This window comes from Ammodytes marinus (genome assembly GCF_949987685.1).
Source record: "Ammodytes marinus genome assembly, chromosome: 15".
In the NCBI taxonomy this organism is placed as follows: Eukaryota; Metazoa; Chordata; class Actinopteri; order Uranoscopiformes; family Ammodytidae; genus Ammodytes; species Ammodytes marinus.
Window position 1 is genome coordinate 21500668 of NC_137219.1, and position 20034 is coordinate 21520701.

General features: G+C 43.3%; 3 protein-coding genes across 3 annotated transcripts; 2 read left to right on the forward strand and 1 right to left on the reverse strand.

Moving 5' to 3' along the window:
* Window positions 1-4397: 4397 nt before the first annotated feature.
* On the forward strand, window positions 4398-6474 carry LOC307261768 (transmembrane protein 151B-like; the record flags this gene model as incomplete). Its single annotated transcript, XM_080042373.1, has 2 exons — window positions 4398-4484; window positions 5065-6474. 2 exons carry the CDS (start codon window positions 4398-4400, stop codon window positions 6472-6474), a joined length of 1497 nt encoding a protein of 498 aa, XP_079898499.1.
* Window positions 6475-9297: 2823 nt separating this feature from the next.
* On the forward strand, window positions 9298-11883 carry mtres1 (mitochondrial transcription rescue factor 1). Its single transcript, XM_080041798.1, has 4 exons — window positions 9298-9353; window positions 10551-11007; window positions 11285-11357; window positions 11452-11883. Exons 1-4 carry the CDS (start codon window positions 9335-9337, stop codon window positions 11632-11634), a joined length of 732 nt encoding a protein of 243 aa, XP_079897924.1. The 5' UTR covers window positions 9298-9334; the 3' UTR covers window positions 11635-11883.
* A 315-nt stretch (window positions 11884-12198) lies between these two features.
* On the reverse strand, window positions 12199-16548 carry bend3 (BEN domain containing 3). The gene is made up of 4 exons (XM_080042564.1): window positions 16413-16548; window positions 15567-15621; window positions 14999-15177; window positions 12199-14886 (listed from the first exon to the last, which is right to left on the reverse strand). Exons 2-4 carry the CDS (start codon window positions 15616-15618, stop codon window positions 12655-12657), a joined length of 2463 nt encoding a protein of 820 aa, XP_079898690.1. The 5' UTR covers window positions 15619-15621; window positions 16413-16548; the 3' UTR covers window positions 12199-12654.
* Between the last annotated feature and the right edge of the window lie 3486 nt (window positions 16549-20034).

Below are 20034 nucleotides of genomic sequence, written 5' to 3' on the forward strand. Positions count from 1 at the left end.
CCGGCTTCCTCAGCGGTTGTTATGAATCAGCTGCAGTCTTACCGCCACCCACAGGTATGGAGGGGAACTACAGGCGCACAGTTCACTCCCCTTCGGTGACGTGAAGGAATTGATGCTCAGGTCCAGAGGTACTACGAGGGATTAGGGAATTTATTTTCTTTAAAACGACTCGGAGATAATATTACTAATATGGTCATCGAAACCAGATATGTTAATTTATAAAAATTCTACTTTTGAAATCACATGAATACTAATTGAACAATGATGAGGATGTAAATACAACTAGCCTGAAGCCCTGCATATGCTACATATTTCAGGACATCCCACCATGCATTGAATTTTTTTTTTGTTATAAAATCCTCATGAGAAAAAAAGGCTTTAATGCCCATAAGGAATGTTTACTTTCTCAACATAGCAAATAATCTGCTCTGTGTTTGCAGTTTGGAAGTGTGTTGGGCCCTGCAGGCATAATAATCCCACAGGTTTCTTTAAGCAGCAGGGTGACTAATGGATCATGGACTTCTGGATTTGGACAATGGATTATTCAGGGTGACAGTGAGGTTGGTAAGAATGGTGAAAAATAGGAAACTAAAAGATCAGAACATTCTCTCAGCTTTTACTCTCACTTTGATGTCCACAAAGGGCCTACTGCAACCACCTGCAAAAAGCCCTGCCTGCTTTTAATGGCACTGGATCTAACCGCCGTTTGAATTGAACTGCCAGTTAGATTCAGGGCTGTCTGGAGGTGTGCTTATCACAGGTAGCGCTAGTGAGGGGCGTGGCTTCCATCAGTATGATGTCATAAGAGGTGAGAAATCTGACTAGAGTTTCTGAACACAGGTTTTCTGAAAGGTGGAGTTGGAGAAAAAGAGAGCGACTGTTTTCTATTCTCATACTTTGGTAGTCTCTAGTCACTATACTAGGTGACCTTTAAACATAACACCAATACTGTTTCTAACACAAAAGAATATCTGTACAGAATGTTCTTCATGGCTTAGCCTACTCCAGCGACAGACAGGGGTAATGGAGGGAGCAGCGAAGAGCACAAAGGCTTATCTGTAGTAGATTAAGTGTAAGTCATTGCCGGCAGGGCAGAGCATATCCTGTCAGTGTGTCTGTTAGAGACACTAGACACAGGTCTGCACACTGTCTGCTGTTTGAAAACTAACCTGGATCAATTATTGAACACGACAATATCAATTTACTGTTTGCCTGTTTTAGCTGTTACCATGGCAGGAGGTGCTCATCTATTATTAACCATTTGGGTGTCTAGTTTTTGCACTGTCTGTGTATTTTCGGCTCATTTCGACACCTCCATGGGGATATTATTGTTTGATAATTGCACAGCCGCCTACCGCTGCTATGGCTCACGCTGAAAGAGCTTGTCTGGCTTCTCTGAATGGGATGGTAAAAAAAACCATGTGAGGACATTCTTGTATTTCAATGGAGAGGCCAAAGTTGAAACAGGAGAAAGAAAAGGCTGCGGGGAAGACAGTGCGCTTTAGGGTAGCGTCTGCCAACAGCGGCCGGGTCCTTACGGAGGTGTTCAAGGATGAAGGGGCCTTGAGGGGCTCGGGGTCGGGTTCGGTGAACTCTGACTGTACTAGCAGCCCGGAGGTAGAGCCCGGGACTAGCTCACATCCCACCACCACCAGTAGTGAGGCCAACAGGCATCTGAACGGCCTGGCTGTGGGGACTGCTGCTGGGGACCAGAATGGAGGAGATCCAGAAGATGACCTTCTCCTGTATGCCAGTGCCAAGAGAGAGATGGTCTTCAGCAACAAGCGCATCAACATCTGCAGCAAGAACGGGACCATACGCGGAGTGAGGAACAAAGTGAGCGCGGGCCACATGCTTTTCAACAACCTCTCCAACATGTACTCTGTAAGTAGAGCGTTTTGAGGCATTTTCATCGTGCGTTAACCTATGATGACCTATAAAAAGTAGCCTATAGAAGTTGGTTAGGGGATTGTTCAGTCATAACCGTTATTCTCTTTCTCTTCGAGGGTTCTTTCCGTCAGAAGAAAAGGAGGCCCTGGGAAAAGGAGTGAACAGTTTGGAAGTAGCAGTTTCACACAATGTGGTCAACAGGAAGAGATGGCCACGTGGAGGAAGATTGTCTTGCAGTTTGGTCTACTCATTTGGTAGACTCATTGTTTCATTTACAAGTATCTGTTTCAAACAAACTCTTTCCCTGTCTTCTCTTACAACATACAAAAGACAATAGCCTTAGTGAATAACAGCAGTCTACTCGGTTCAACTTTTTGATTTAAATAATAAGTAATAACATACTATAATGCAGTGGAAGGCAAATACATATCTTTTAACTTCAATATGTTATTATATATTATTTTGAAAAAACTTTCCATCAATACATTAGTTGAATGTGTTTAAAAGTTTTTTTGAATACATACTATACTGACTTGTAGCCTAAATAACTTAACAAAGTAACTAAACATGTGAGTTCACTACTTGACCCTCTGAGACTTTGAATGAGTTTTGTATTTTTCTAAGACGTTGCGAGTATGACTGTGACCTTGTATTTCATATGATTTTGATATTTGGTGGAGTGTCGTTGATGAATTCTGTAAACATGTTTTTCTAAGTATTTTTATGATGATGTTCTTCGATTGCGTGTGATTCATGTTATTTGTAATCCATAATTACACATATGAACAGTGACTAGCCTGTACAAACCTTCTTTGCTTTAAGAGGCACATATTCTTCCTTGCTGCTATGTTGGAGAAGAGTGTATGTCTTGTTGTACACCTTGTTTGTTACATTTATTAAATGCTGACAAGTTTTTGAAAATATTTGACACACTGTGTGGCAAACATTACTGATGTAGACTTTGTGGTTCAAAGTCAATTTCAACAACTGAAAATGAGTTCTAGAAAGGCTGTAGCTTTGAGCATCTCCTGAATTAGCAAAGGTCACTTATTATGCAAAATGCACTGTTTCATGGTTTTTCAAAATGTATATGGGACCCGGTGTGACCAAAGACTCCTAAAATATGAGAACATTTTTTTTTTCTCTCTTTGGCCGTCTCGAGCCAAAAACCCCAGTCAGATTTATCTCCCCTTATGATGTCATAAAGGGAAAAGTCTTGCCCTTCATTGACCTAACTTGACACTACCTCCACCTATGTTTGCTAAACCCCCAGATACCCCTGAATCGAACTGCCAGTTAGATTCAAACGGGAAGTTTGAGACAGAGACAGGCACTAAAACGGACCGTTTCAGACTGAGGCTGAAAATGGGAGATTCAGCAATGGCACTGTGAGAAATTGGAAGGGTTTTTTGGACATTACACCACGAAAATAGTTAGACTTGATTATTTTAAGATCGGGGTTTTACTACTGAGTACTAACCCCAATGCAAGATGTGCCAAAGTCTTTGAATCTCGTATTATTTATCTTCCAAAATTCTCAAGACTAACTTACTCTGCATATTTCATTAAAGGCACCAACAATAAACCAATAACTTGATGAATTTGATGCATTTATGGGCTACTATACAACCACTTTAGACTATTACTGTAAGGTTCCTACATGAATGTCTGCATTTTGTAGTTTTTATACCCTGTCCCTGTAAATAGTGGGTATTTTATTTTGTAAAGTTCACACGGTAAAATCCACCTCAAAATCGAAAAAAAAATTCTGTAATATTGAAGCAACCCCTCGGACTCTGATAATTACCTTAGATATTTTCGAATTCACAACCTTTACATTTAAATGCGATTTCATTTGCATATAATATTAGCCTACTAAGAAAAATTTGATTAGTTGACAGATTCAGATTGATGGTTATAGCCTATTGATGTCAACAAAACGGTCTCTTGAAGGTATTGTTTTCACCTGCGCTTCACTTGAAGCCTCGGTGGTTTTAGGGTGGACTTTCCCGTCAAGACACAGATTGATGCAACATCATCTCGGCGTATACACCTGCCTCAGTCAGCACCATGGACAGCGACCCCGACAGCTCTCACTATATAGCGGCTAGCCTTTAGATGTCCTGGGGGTCCGCGCACGCTCTTATGGTGATGGCCACCAGCTAATACAGCATGCTCCACGACCATGTTACTGCGGCACTGACAGCTTTAAGCGTATAAGGCAGGATGCGGGCTTCGAAGTAGACTCCCCCCTCTCTCTCTCTTTCTTTGTTTTTTTTTGCACCGGGAAGATCTCCTCATTTTAGGCTTGACCAATCAACATGCCGTCGATTGGTTTTGGGCTTTTCTTAGGGCTGCAGCGGCTCTAGGTAAATGATAACAGATGTACTACGACATGTAGCTCGTCTTGCCCGAGGGACTCTGCAGCAGAGCAAGGTAGTGAACCCTCTTCTTCCTCTTCCTACTCCACGCCCTGTCATCATTATTATCAATAGCTGCCCGGCACCATGTCCCCTCCAGCTTCGGCCGCCACAGCGAGTGAAAGCAGCACCACCACCACCACGGTGGTCCTCGACGAAGACACCAGAGAGGAGGTAGATATTGTTTTCTAGCTTCCCCCTCAAATGTGCAAATGCATTTTGGTCTGGTGTGTCGGTTGGATCTTGGCGCAGGGCTTCGAGGAATCCCGTGTCACACACTGCAGGTGAAATGTTTGGTCTCACAAATAATCTCCCTGGTGAGAGCTTCACAAAGGAGAATTTCCAATGATCTTGGTACTACCTACAGTAGGCTAATAATCCCAGCATCTTTACCTGTCTTTACCATCTGCTTAGTGGGCCAGTATAGCTCATCTTAATATCTCTCCAGGTCTTTACTAAAAATTTCATGAAATGCCCAAAAATACCTTACCTGTTATCACAGTGCAGACTATTATAGATAAAAAAAATGTTTTGTCATTTAAAGGTGTTGCTATTATGTTTGCATGGCCTGTTCGTTCAATATCAGTTTGTTCAAAATCCATATTCTGCTAAAGATGCTGCAGTGATCAATTAGCATCGATGTAGGCTACAGTGCAACAAGCAAAATGACACATTAAGTCATGGGTAAATTACTGTATATTTTAACAGTTCTTGTCTCTTTCTCTTTTGTTTTGTTTGTGCTTCACCTCAACAGCAAAAACCCCTGAAGCAGTCTCTGAGCAAGTCGCTGTGCCGGGAGAGTTTTTGGAAATGCCTGCTCCTGTCTATCCTCATGTACGGCTGCATGGGAGCGATGGTTTGGTGTCATGTCACCAAGGTGACCCGCCTCACCTTTGACAGTGCCTTCAAAGGGAAATCCATGATGTACCATGACAGCCCCTGCTCTGATGGCTACATCTACATCCCTCTGGCCCTACTGGGCATGCTCTATTTGGTCTACCTAGTGGAGTGCTGGCACGCTCATGTGAAGCACGAGCTGCAGCACAGAGTGGATGTGGAGGGCATCTACGAGCGAATCGAAAGGATGCAGCAAGCTAAGCCCTGCATCTGGTGGAAGGCCATCAGCTACCACTATGTCCGACGAACACGCCAAGTCACACGCTACCGCAACGGAGACGCGTACAGCAGCACCCAGGTTTACCACGAACGCGTCAACACCCACGTGGCAGAGGCTGAATTTGACTACAGCCATTGCGGTGTGAAAGATGTTTCCAAACAGCTCCTGGGCTTGGAGAAGGCGGCTCTCACAAAGATGCGGTTCACCAAGTGCTTCAGTTTTGCCAACGTAGAGTCAGAGAACTCTTACCTTACACAGCGAGCGAGGTTTTTCACAGACAACGAGGGCCTGGATGACTACATGGAGGCCAGGGAGGGCATGCACCTGAAGAACATCGATCTGAAGGAGTACGTCATGGTGCTGTCTGACCCGGACCACCACCCCTGGTACCTGTCTCACTACGTCTTCTGGTGTGCCTCGTTCCTCACCTTCTCCTGGCCTCTCAGAGTCTTCACAGAGTATCACACTTCATACGTCCACTATCGCGTGGAGAAGCTCTTCGGCCACGATTACCTCCCCGTGACCCCGTGTGAGGAGCGGCCATATTGGCGACGCATCCCTCGAGTGAACACCATCGACAGTACAGAGCTGGAGTGGCACATTCGCTCCAACCAGCAGCTGGTGCCAAGTTACTCTGAGGCCGGCCTGATGGACCTGGCCCAGGGCCCGTCCAGCTTCAGTGGGACACGTCAGAACTGCGAGCGCTGCCACAGAACCATGAGCTGCTCCTCGGTGTTCTCCAGGAGCGCCCTCAGCATCTGTACTGGGGCCAGCTCCCGCATCCCCTTCAGTGGCAGTCGCTTCTCCTTGGCGCGGCGCTACGGCTCCCAACGCAGCTGCTTCTGGAGGAGCGGTAGCCTGGACGACCACGAGAGTCCCAGTGAAAACACCCGCTGTCTGTCCGAGCGCGTCGCCACAGACGAGGAGGGACCACCGGAGTATGACGACGCACTCTGCTACCCGGTGCTCATCGTCCACTGCAGCGAGAATTGCCACAACCACCGGTCTCTCCACAGAAACGGCTCCTGTGTGGAGACTTCCCTATGACACTGACAAAAACCACAGTGGCATTTTTTTCTGTAGCATACAAACACTTTGGACATGAGTGTGTTAGACAAGTCTTAATGCGAGAGCTACACAGATAGATCCGTTGCTGTGTTGTCATACTATCTGAAACCAATGCCTGAATCCTGAATGTGTGAGTCACCAAAGCAATAACAGTGAAGAAGTGAATGGAGAACAAAACATGGAAAAATGATATCTGTCCGGCTTCCAGTGAAAACAAATAGGACGACGACTGTTACACTGCACATCGATACCATAGCTTTTAGGGGTTTCATATGTAGCCTGTCGTAAATATGGAACTGAAACTGAAGCTGCAGTTACCTCATAAGACCTTTTTCAGAGGCCACGGACGAGATAGGCAGGTTTAAACATCTCATCTATTCAGGCAAATCTCACACCAACCCTTCAGAAAGAGCAGAGAAGATAAAGTTAGAGCTGACATGCTAGGAGGATCTGTCTACAAGTTTAACCTCCTTCGAATTACATGAATAACTGTGTAAGCAAAAGCCGTCTTCTCAAGTGACACGGTAAAAGGTGACATATAAGTCAAATGTGTTGCGCTTGATGCAGATCACAACGATATGTTAGTCGATTATGGAAAGTTCAAAAGAGACAAATGAAGTCGTTGATATTCTCACTCACTGTTATATCAATCTGTGATGTTTAGACATTTGCATTACTTATGTGGAGTGTGTGTACTTGTTTCGTGTACTTTCTGCATTTCCCAGAATGCCTTTTGATAACTGCAGTAAACGGGCCCAAACTATGTGTTGTGAAAAAATAGACTTGACACGAGGATAGACAGTAAGAACAGAGTGAACTATGAGCTGTTTTGATTGTGATAAACTAAGACTTTTGCCCTTTACTCAGAACGAGCCCATCTTGTAGCAGCATTGCATTCTGGTCTATTGAGCCTACTTTAGGATGGAGAGTTTGGTATATCTGATGTGCTTTCTCATCAATGGAATTTATCCCTGTTTGACTGTTGACTGATGGTGCTAAATGGCAGCTCCACAGACAAAAAATACCTTTCTTTTGGATGTCATTGGACTAACATCTGAACCTGACGTTTACAGTTGGTGTTTTCCAAACGTTCTGTCCCACAGACCTCCACTGTATTTGCAGGATTATCTCAACGTGATGACACATTGTCACTCTTTGGGTATCTGCAAGGAAAGGAGAAAGAAAAAAAAATCAGAATGAGGAAAGCATTTGGCATTGTTGAGGTGTTTTAAGGTTGGGTTTTTGCTATTACCTTTGATACTGATTTGACGTGACAGTCCCAGACACCCAGTCATACGAGCCTCCACCTGAACCATCTAAAACACATTATTAAATGTCAATCACCCATACAAGTACATGAGCGGACTCCAACATTACGTCTTAAAACTGACTTTTTTTCCCCTACCTACTGCCACAACAAAACCTGCCACAAACTGTGGTGCAAGCACACAAACACATCGTTACATTACTTTTGGGGGTCAGAAAAGACAAAGATAGGTTTACATTGAATCAACAGTGCATTTGAACAGGTGGGTGTCACATCAGTCACTACCATTGTCATCAGTCAAACAACAAACAATGGTGTGGATTTTACTTGCAAAAAAAGATCATAATGTTCATTCAATCCAGGCTCAGATTTGCATGATTTCCCTCTGTGTTAAAAAGATAGAAAAAACATACCTGAATGTAACCCACCAGCATACATGATGGATGTGTGGTATATGTCCATTATGTTTATATAGTAAAAGATCTTTCATCTGTTAAATGAAGATTTCACTGTTGTGTGTGTATTGAATGTGCTCTGCGAGTGAAAGAGCACAGCACACCCCAACATGTCACCATGTTTTCTACAGAGACTTTGGATGTTGACTTTTTGACCATTTATCTGGAGGATCCCCGACTCTTTTGAGTAGAGTTTACAGGCAGTATATGCAAGAATGTAAATGCACTTCCGTTTACACGTGGACAGCAGACAAACTTTATAACGCTGACTTTTTTTTACAACACCTAACAGGAATCTATTGTATGCATCCTAGCACAGGACATCCCGTTCTTACATTGTTTTCCAATAATGTAGTGACAACAGTATTATGCACTTGAAGTGAAACTAGACCTTATGAATTGTAGTGAAGCTGAATGTTTATGTAAATTCCCGTAGAGTACAACAGTATTCAAGCTGATATATTGACAAATACGTAACTGCTCAGACATGAACTTATACACAAGCAGTTAAAGCTTCTTGTAAAACTGTTAGACATGTCCTTGTTGTCATTATAACCAAATGGGCTGTATTAATAACTTGGTTACCTTTTAAAAATGTGTAATAAAATTGATCTTATGCTGGAAAAGTAAACGTTGCAATAAATGTCTCTAACAAACTGTATGGAGGCTTATTTTCATTAAGCTGATGAAATATGTATATTTTTAAAATCATGGCTGATAATTATTAGAAACATTAGTTTAAATATATTTGAAAATGACATGTAAATGATGCACAGAGGACTGTTGCAGGTACTATAATAGCAGAGAAAGAAAATGCTGAGACTAAAGTAGACTGGGGAATTACTTTGTCATAAGAATAGAAAAAAAACAAGGAGGAGAGTGATTAAGAAATTAAGAAATAATATTCTAGTGAATTTGGACTGGTAGCCAGTGTATTCAAACGTATTTTATATATAGTCTTGATTAAAATGTGAAAAACCCCATTGTGTTGCTGTCCCCTCACCAACTTGGCCATGTTATGTCGTTCTCCTCCAGTGCTGTAGGTGGCAGCAGAGTTACATGGGCCCGGTACACAAGTAACCCAGACAGAAGTGGCGATGAAGTACAGTAACAAGCTATGAAAGGTTATTCTATAGGTGAGTGTGCCACCAAATAATTATTCCATGTTTGTAACTCCGCATGACGCAACGACATGTAACGACTTCTGTGCTGTGTTTGTTGGTCAACAAGCTCGTGGTGGGCTGCAATTGGACTGAAATATTGACTCCACGAGCTTCCTGAGGGAAAGGTGAAGCTAGCTAGCCGTGTTGCTTTCAACTTCAGCCTGAAAAAAATGTAAATTCCAGTTAAACGGGGACAGCCACTACAAACAATTATGAAGGGAAAGTACACAAACAAGTTACTATTTGGTGATGTTAAAAATGACACAATGTTATTCAGCTGAAGTGGGATAGTTTGTTGTCGAGTGTTGTCAAGTATAGGTTTGAAAAAGAGATAGAAATCATTTCCGGAAAATATAGCAATTAAACATTAATAGTTCAATCCAGATGGTGTCCCTGGTGCTATCATCGTTTCACAGAGTGAACATTGCCACAGTGTTCTACTTTTACATGAACACAACTCGGGGCTAGAAATAAAGCGAGGCTTTTATTTTGAAGGTAAATGTACTTTTGGCCATTGCTGTACATTATAGGCCTAATCCAAATAGTTTTACTCTTACGAAGATGGTTTAGTAATTAAACAAAAAAAAACCCCATCATATTTATGTAATAAAATCACACACTTGATGTTATAAATTTAGAATTAGGATTAAAGGGGACATTAATGAGAAAGTTAAGACATTGAGATTTATTCTTGCACTTGTGGGCCTAAACAGCAGAGTTGTAGAGGTGAGATACACCACAGCCCCCTGATAGCAAAAGCTTAGTAAGTTATTAAGAAGCTTTCACTCATGAATGCCTATTCAAGGTGGAGTCAGCGATTCTGCAGAATGCTTGTTGACAAAATCGCTTTTTGTCAAAGTCAGTGAATATCTCCTCACGATCCACTACCAGTCTGTACTGTGTGCTTGCTGAAATCTGGTGTCAATACACAGACTAGTCACTGTAATGTTTATGTAAACAAAGGGGTGGGGGGTCACAGTAGCTAGCAACATGCCTGCTTAGAGAGCCTAGCCCTTGGCTGTGTATTTAACACAGGATTTTTTTTAGTGCAAGGCAAGCATTATCCAGGATCGCTGACTCCATCTTTAATTAATGGTCTAACATTGCTGATACCGCTATAATGTTGATGCATTGACTGTTAGTCACAGGACAATCCATATTTTTTTCTAGTGACTGGGTGGAGTGCCAACATGCAGAGTTTGGTGGTGCAGGCCCTTGCCATGAGGCAGCTAGGGAGACTGAACCCCCGCCACCTGCTGGCTGCCGGCTATGGACTGAGGCAGACAGAGTGGTGTCCCCGGGCCATCCACACACGCCAGCTGTGGGGGTGCTCGGCTTTCCCTGCACTCGGCTGCCACAGGCCAGCATGCCGTGGCAGAGACGCCGTCAGGGGTTGGTCCGTCCATCCACTGAGGTTTAAAAGCAACAAGAAGAAAGGAGCTGCCAGGACAGCAGCGCCGGAGGAGGAAGAAGAAGATGAGGATGAAAAAGACCCGGAGGACAGTGATTATGAAGGCGAGGTGGACGAGAACCCAAATCTACCCAAAGACTATAAAGACATGGAGAAACATGTGCAGTCCTTCCGCTACGACGTCATCATGAAGGCCGGCCAGGACATGGCACGCAAGTGAGTCACAGCTCCCGCCGATGGGAAGGAGACATGCTGATACATTCCCAATCATTATTTTCTTTGTTTGTTTTTAACACCAGTAAATGTAAATGTAGTGCAAACCAAATAGGATGCAGCTTTTGTAACATATTTGTTTTTGTCGTTTACCCCCCCATGCTTTTAGTAGCGTTTTAGTTTCAAAGTAATAACTGATGGATTTTGGAGGAATGAACATGCTCAAATGTAACTTGTAGACAGCAGGGCCTTAAAAACTACTTCCTTTGTCTTATAACAGTAAAATTGAAGACGCTTTCTATAACAACAAGCTCAGGCTAAATGGACAGAAACTCATCAAGAAAAGTAAATCGGTGAGTGACATTTGGTTACATATTCTTTGGGCAAAATGTCAAGTCTTTCCACCTGTGTCTTTAGCCTAATTTCTCATACTGTTTTCTTTGTCAGGTGAAAGTAGGGGACACCTTGGACCTGGTGCTGTCCGAGAACCGAGACACAAACACTGTTACTCTGATGAGAGTCATCCTCCGGAGGGATTTTGGCGAATCAACTCAAACAGAAAAGCACAAAGTTGCCATACGGCGCTGGAAATGTTTAGAGCTCTCCAAGGATGAGGCCTTTAAGCCATGAACTTGAACAGGACAGTATTGACTGTAGTACCATTGGCCAGTGAAGGCGCTGCAACACTTGCAGAAATAAAGGCCATCAAATGGGGTGGCGTTTGAATGGCCTCCCAGCAACTTTCAACTAGAGTGGATAACAAAGGTACAATATAAAAGGTTGTCAATGGTTGTAGATGTAAAGCAGTTGGTAGGAAGCTACATTTTGAATGTTTACCCTTCCCTGCTATATTGTGAGACTCTCCCAATAAAGGTGCACGATGGAGATTTTGACATCAGAATCTGTTTGAGTGACTTGTGAGCACACCATTTTGACTTCTTAATGATCTAAATCATTAACTTTGTGATATGTTGGGATACCCCTAATAACTTTTTTCTACAGGATTTAGGAAAGGTCCTCCACCTAATGTAAAACTTTGGTCAATCAATACCCAATAAGTACAAGTTGGGTACCTCAACATGTACAGTTTGATGCTATTATGAATGTAAAACAGTCCAATCATATCTCATTTATAATTGTGATTTTATTAGAAATAGGTTATCATGATCCATTGTCATGTTAAATTGTCTTTACAATATAAACTTCTATAAGAAGGCTTAACATAAGCACATTGTTATTAAAACAGTGGTGGCACAATGCTACATCATTAACTGCAATGGAAGTAGATCACATCACTGTGATCCATTTCTAGGTAGAGCAAATGTGTGCTGATCTATGCTATTGGCTGCTATCATTGTTATTGTTAAGGCTATAACATTGAATAACACATTTGTTAGATAAGCTATGACAGTTTCAGCTTATAAATAGAAGCAGTTATAACTCTATGCAACAATATTATACAGAAACTATAATATCTACTACTGTTGTCCAAAAGTAAATTATGACTTAAGAATAGTACTGAAGAAACATAACAGCTTGGCTTCATCCTACATAGGACAATTTGAAAAAGTTCAACAATGCGCTTTCAGCTTATATAATGTGCAATATTTCTTATGAGAAAAAGTGTTGCCTAACAGAAAAATACTGCAACTAGGACACAGTGCTTGACCTCTTGGCCTTCTTGAGAATGTCACACTTCTTGCGATTGGGGCGCCGGCATCTTTCGTCAATACTTGGCACACATTCATAGTGCCACACCTCCTCCATCTTATCCACAGGATACACTGCTTCCACATAGTGACGAATCAAGCGAAGGCGGACGGGGTCGAGCTGCTTCTTGTTGCAGGCTCCTGAATGGTTGTACTGCAGCCGTAGGTTCTCCTGGGTGAAGAGCTCGGGGAAGAGGCGCACCAACAGGCGGGCGGCAAAGTTCCCAACGGAGAGACTCTCCCGGACGATCTTCCGTACCTCGGTGTCTGAGAGCAGGTAGACTGGAGGTACGGGGAAGTCAGGTGTGGATACAGACAGTTCGTCCAGGGGAATCTTACAAAAGTCTTTGCTACTTTTCTCAGGCGGTAAAGATGGAATATCTGGATCCTCCCCCATACTATCTTGGTTGAGCTGGTTGAGCTGGCATAGAAAGTCCTGCTCCGAGTCTTGACCGTACACTTTGCGTTGCTGCAGGTAGGATCTTCTCTGCTCCGTGTCACGCCTCCTGCACCTCTCGTCCAGTTTGCCCACAAACTCCAACATCCACACTCTGTCGTTCTTGGCCCGAGAGTAGACCAACTGCACGTAATGACGGATCAGATTGATGCGAACGGGGTCCAGCTGTTTCTTCCCGAGAGATCCACTACAGTTGTACTGCTTTCGCGTGTTCTCCTGGGTGAAGAGCTCAGGGAACATGAGCACCAGCAGCCGAGAAGCAAAGTTCCCAATGGACAAGCTACATTCATAGTTGCTCTTCAGCTGCTCCCTGGATAAGAGGTACTCCTCGGGAACAGGGAAGTCAGGAAGCGGAAGCGGAAGATAGTCAAAATCCACAGGTGGAAGCAGGGACTTTTTAGGCTTGCGACCTGGCCTTTCGTAATCGCCCACCTCTGGAACCTTAATAATAGAAACATCTTCGGGAAGGCTGGCCAGGTCGTAGCCCTCGTCGTTGATATTTTCAGGTTCACTACCATTGCCATTACTGTGAGGACCTTCAAGGGCATCCTCCATGTTCTGAATGCACACCTGAAGCCAGCTGTCCTCAGGCACATCAGGAAAATTTGCTTCCATGTACTTTCTTATTATGTCCATCTTGTCAGAGTCCAGAATGAGCTGAGTCACGCTGCTGTAGCTGCTGGATCCTTCAGGCAGTTTCCCCTCTTCGAAGACCTCAGGGAAGAGACGATGCATGAGGAACATAATAAAGTCCTCGGGGGAGGAGAACTCATCCAGCTCCTCAGTAGCTTGTGTATTGAAAGCAAGGTCTGACGCAGCCAGGCTAGTCTGCTGGTTATCTAGAGAAATCTGCTCCTCCCGGCCCTGCTCATTGATGAACCGGTAGGTCTGAGGATCCTCAGCCTTTATCCCAGCACCTGTGATTGTCTGCTTCCTGAGCAGCCGCGCACTGTCCATGTCCCTCTGGGCCCAGAAGCGATTAAACAAGTCATTTATCTGAAGCAGGCATTCCTCTTGCCAGACGCTGTTGGTCTTCACCGAAGGGTAGCATACCTCAACATAGTTACGGATCAGCTGCAGATGCAGAGACTCCAGCGTTCTCTTGCTTGCCATGCAGTCATGAGAGCAGTCCCTGGCTTTGAAAAGCTCCGGGAAGAGATGCACCAGCAGCCGACACCCAAGCTCCCCGGCGCTGGTCGTCTGCTCCATCAACTGATTCAATTCGTCGCTTGTTAGCAGATATTCCGGAGGAGGCTGGAACTCGGTCACCATATCCGCTGGCTTGATCTGCTTCTTTATTCGCATGACCTCAAGGGTCAACAAGTCCACCTTGCTGTGCAGTTGTGTCATGCTTGAGTTGAGGGTGTTGAGAATGAGGAACATTTTCTCAATCAGCGGATAAAGGCTCGAGTCCGTTGACGAAGCTTGGCCTAAAAGGTCTGCGGCGGAAAAGGTCTCTATTGAGCCGTTTCCCTGTGAACATGGGAGCTTGGATGGAAGGAGGCCGCTGTAGTCCAGATGATTCCCGGCACCCAGACTGGCCTGCTGCTCCAGACTGGGTGTGTTCCTCTTCTCCGAGATCCTGTGGGAGATGCTGAAGAGGGGCTTTCTGTAGGACGCTCTGGATTTGGGCTGGACGCAATCCCTCTTCTCTCCGGTTGTGGTGAGGCAAAGAGGCTCGTGTTTGCTGCTCTCCTCTAGCAAGTGCCGCCTCATCTAGACACAGTAAATAAGATTAAAAAACACACATCTACTGTAAGAGACACCTTTTCCTATATAACTGCATACTAATGTTTTTGTTTAGATAAATGGTCTGAGATTAGCTTACCTCTGCAGAGACTCGGACTCTCTTGCTAGTAACGGACTGGTTTGTGTTAGGGCCCATCTCTGCAGATGAGCGTTTACAAGCCTCAATGGCCCCCGGAGATCCTCCTCCAAGACCTTCAGTTGGCTCACAAATAACAAAGTCCTCCGTTTCCTCCTTAACTTCCTGGACATGCTTGTGTTCTGCAAAGAGTGACAGATTGTTTGGTTACAGCGTTTGTCTTCTGGTTATTTAATACACATAACCATGATGAGCCTCTTTTTTGACAATTAAAAGGTGTATTCAGCAGTTGTCAGCGATGCTCAAAATCACTTTTTGCCAAAATCAGTGAATATCTCCTCACGATCCGCTACCTGTCCGTACTGTGTCCGCTGAAAAAAAATCTGGTGTCATTACACAGTTAAGGCTCTGTAGACTTGTATGTTAACAAAGGTATAGCAATACAGCTATAGCAACATGACAGTTTATTTTCATTTTGACAACAAGCATTCTCCAGAATTGCTGACTCCACCTTTAGAACATGTTAAGTGAGGAGGCGTTTGTGCTGTTGCAGAGACACATATACAGTTACCTTTCTCAAGCATCGCGTCATCTGAAACTTCTCCATGCTCAGGGGAATTCATAGCCTAGAAAAACAAATAAAACATTTGAAGTAACTGACACAGTTAGTCAATCTCTTGATAAATAAGAACGTCATTGACACCAGTTTGATGATAAGTTATTAATTACGTAATTTCCTATTGGAAAGTTGACAAAAATACTTCAGTTGCAGCTTCTTATGACTAATCTGACGATAGGATTTGGACACTTGCTCTGACAAAACATGACATAATACAGACTTCAAACTATTCCGTTTTTAGTTAACATACAGACGGTGTTGTATGTCAGGTATGCTGCCGTTATGACGCTTATAGCATGTGATCAGCTGCAGGCGAACACAGAGCTGGTATGCAGCCTGAGCTTGCGTGCCACTGCTGCCAAGCAGGTTGTCAGCGTCTGACAACAATCGTCTGTAATGCCAAACTATTGTCTGTTACAAAGAATAAGTAGGTACGTCATTGCCAGAGACTGTAGGCTACTTCGCATGCCACCGTACAGTGAGTTGCCTCCTAGCTCTCCTCCAGCCTTCATTAAGCAGCTACTTCCTCATTCTTCCGCCCCATGAACCTTTGAACTAAAACACAAGCGCTAACTCTGCACACAGCCCCGTCACAAGAATGTCATTTAAATTTAACCGACCATGCATTGTCATTATAAATACCATTGCACGGTGTTGCTTTAGTAGCCTAGTGCAACATTGTGTTTGTCAATGTTAATGACGCGGCAATGTTTGCGTGGACGAGTCCCCCCCCCCCTCTCCTGCTCTGACTCTTGTTAGATTAACGGTAAACGCGAGTGACCGGCGGTTTGAGCTCACCTTTACGAGTCCATGCGATCCCCGGGGGCCGTTAACGAGGTGTTTAACATGTCTGCGGACTGTTGCAGCGGTTTATTTGCAGGTTACTGTTTGTTCGTCTTGTTGATGTTTTTTTCTCGCGCTCGGGCTCCTGTGCTTTCTCGCGTGACGTGACGGTGCGCGCGCCTGCTGTGTCACTTCCGCACAGCTGTGGAAACGGACGAGGCAAAATAAACCGAAGTGCAACAATATTTATATTAGCGTGTGTAAATGAAGCAACATTGTCGCCAAGCCCATGTAAGTTTATCGAAGCAATAGCCCCGCCCTAACAGTTTTTAATGTCAGCTTTTTTGTCAGACTTGTTGCTGCATCAATAGCTAGGCTACTATTTAAGAGGAGTCAAGGATACATTGCATAGGCCTAATTTTGGATAATTTTTCTACTAATGTAATGCTTATAACCCCATTATATGCAACTGCCTATATGTTTATGTCTGGGTTTACAAAAAAGTTTTGTAGGCATATTTAAATTTCTTTGAGTAGCATATAGGCTACTACTTAGCACTTGTAGTTTATACTCCTCTAAGTTTATCGAACAGCAACAGTACATTTGCATTGTAAGAAATAAAAAACATACAGTAAACATATAAAATCGGATGCATATTCAAACATTCAATTAAAGCATTTACGGTATCCTAAAAAGCTTGAATGCACCTTGGCCCAACTATTATGTTAATGAATTAGTTATAATGATCTAATATATATACCCATAATATACAATACAACTTGGAAAGAGTTTTTTATAATGCACTTTTCTTTACTTTGTGTAGGCCTAAATTATTATGCTGATAATCCATCTGGATAATACTACTCAAATTATGGTACGAGCCATAGTATAATGGCATAGACAACCCCATATAAAACATAGTACTCATTAACTACAGACATTAACAGGAGAGTAGGGTTTTCACTGACTAGTAATCCACAGTCATTACTGTTTATATTTCTATAGGCATATCCTGTGTATATGAGTTTGTATACATTTAGCAGTAACATAAGTACGTCACCTTACTTTCATACCCTCTGTAGTCATAAAAGTAATACAACAACAGTAGTAGGTAGGAGGGATACCTCTTGTTTGCAGGGATATTCTCTGTTCACCTTGAGCTCCAGAGCCCACATCGTGTGGGCTACATCGCCATCAAGTGGAAAGAGACTAAATGGCACACACACTCCTTAATACACATGTTAAGACCATGGAGGAATTGACCGGATTCCTTTTAAAGTGTATCTAGATATAATGACAAGGCAAAGACTGTGACGAGGATGAGATGGTTACACAGAATTACTCAAACTATGTTAATCGCAATGGAATTGTAAATAGGTTATGTTTAAAGGTCACATATTATGCTAAATGCACTTTTTAAATGTGTTCTAACATATCCATGGGTCCACGGTGTGCCTAGAGACTGCCAAAATATTTAAAAAAATAACAATCTCTCCTTTTCTCACTCTCCCCCTTTCTGAAACCCCCACCCCTCCCCCCCAATATACTCCAGTCAGAATTCTCCTCGTTTCTGACCTCAAAAACTGGAAAGCCAGAAGCTTCCACTGTGCAGCCCACACCCCTATTTCTTATTGGTCCACGGCCCTGACAGACAGAGGGCGAGGCGTATCTGGCTTCGCTTCCGGACAGGGGGCGGGGGGAGCTCAAAGATTGTATATTTACGAGGGGAGCTGCAGCTCTTTTTAAAAAATAGGCCATTGTGAGATTAGCTGAACATCAGCATAGTACAATAAATTATCTGAAAGTTTTTTTCAGCAAACAATTCAAGAAAAACGTATTAGGGACCACTAAGACCATATAATATGGTGTATAATAGTACCGAAAAGTGTATAATATGGGAGCTTTAAGGTTAAACTCTTTTTTTCCCCGCACTGCATCTGATTTTGATAATCCCCCTCAAATATAGGCTACCTGGGGACTGATTTAACCTCATTCTATATCATCCTCCATACATTCCTATAGGCTATACATCACTTGAGGTAGTCATCTTTAAATGCTTTTCAGAAAACAGTTGAAGTAGAAAAAGAAGGTATAGCAGTCATATGTATGACTGCTATACCTTCTTTTTCCACCAAGCTGTTTTAAACTTTTCAGAGTTGAGGAAAGCATATAGATACCTTGAGATTTCAACAGGAAGCATACTTGTTAAGGAAACCAACAGAACTAACACATTCTGATTTGTGAGAGGCAACGGCCTTTAAGACGAACTGGTTACCTGAGCTGGTAATCTGGTTTTCCTGTGATGAATAGAGATTTCAATGAGTGAGAGATGATGAACCCAAGACCTCACACGTGTCATAATTCTGTTTTAATCATTGGCCATTCCTTGCACACACTAGCACCCAATGTTCCGTTCCTATCAGCCAAAAATATGTCGATATAGAGATGATATAACAAGACAACGTGTGGCTGGTGTGGTACTCATTATCTGACTAATGAGCCGTCTCCATGGCAGTCTGATCTGTCAGCCAATGGAGCGAGCAGGGCCCTGTGCGGGGGGGAAGCACGGCCCGGGGTCAGCCAGGCGACGGCTCTGCGACGAGGGGCCGGCGCTCGGCACTTAACACCGGGAAGAGCTCGTTAAAGTGTCATCTCTGCCCAATATGCTTCGTCTGTGTGGAGGAGGCCAATCAGCCATACTGTTCCCATCGCAGGAGAACGACTTTCATCCATCACCGCCATGCCATATGATGATATTAGCAGGTGTTTACTGATAGGCCATTCACAAGGAGACAAATGGAGCTTCTAATATCTCTCCACGCACTTGTATTCACTCAGTCATTTTACCTACTGGCTTAATCCTAATAGGGCCATAGGGGCTGCTGGGGGATCGATCCCAGAATGCACCTTGACTAGGTCAACGCATCAATCCATCACAGAGTTTAAACACTGACAGTCAGACGATCACGCACATCCTGTGTTTGACTCTCCCCTGCGAGTCTTTGATCTGGTAACTTGATACCAACACTTTTAAGTGCGGACACCAAAGAAGTAGGCTAATTCAGAGATGATCAGAATTCTGTTCACTGTGAAAACCCTCCAAAGCAATGTGTTAAAAATGCATATTTCGGTACCAGTGTATGAAAGAGGACTTGACTGTTAATAAGTAGTTATTTGGTTATTAAAGGGGAAGTCAGCAATTCTTGTGTTAAGCCCTTTTCAATTGTTTTCAATTTGTCAAAATCAGTGAATATCTTGTCATGATGCACTACCTGGACGTATTGTTTTGCTCTGAAAAGAAATCTGGTGTTAATACACAGCCTAGGCTCTGTAAACTGGTATGTAAACAAAGAGGCCCACCATAGCAAAATGCCTGTTTACAGAGCTTAGGCTGTGTATTAAAATCAGATATTCTTGTCAGCGCGCACACACAGTATGGACAGGTAATGGATCAGGTGGAGACTTTCACTGATTTTGACAAAACCTATTCTCCAGAATAGCTGATTCCACCTTAAATGAGTTATGTGGCATTTGTAACAATTATTGCCAAGATGTGAGAAATCACTTTGGTAGGCATGATTCATCTCTATTTGTTAATAATGTTCTTTAAATGCTGGCATCAAGTTAGTTATAATCT

Bases quoted from the DNA above. Each gene is read 5' to 3' on its own strand.
- bend3 (XM_080042564.1), bottom strand. From the start codon at position 15,618: ATGAATTCCCCTGAGCATGGAGAAGTTTCAGATGACGCGATGCTTGAG. The intron at 15,178-15,566 runs GTAACTGTATAT...CACTCTTTGCAG, and splicing joins TGACGCGATGCTTGAGAAAG to AACACAAGCATGTCCAGGAA. The intron at 14,887-14,998 runs GTAAGCTAATCT...TACTGTGTCTAG, and splicing joins GAGTCCGAGTCTCTGCAGAG to ATGAGGCGGCACTTGCTAGA.
- mtres1 (XM_080041798.1), top strand. The intron at 11,008-11,284 runs GTGAGTCACAGC...GTCTTATAACAG, and splicing joins GGCCAGGACATGGCACGCAA to TAAAATTGAAGACGCTTTCT. The intron at 11,358-11,451 runs GTGAGTGACATT...TTTCTTTGTCAG, and splicing joins TCATCAAGAAAAGTAAATCG to GTGAAAGTAGGGGACACCTT.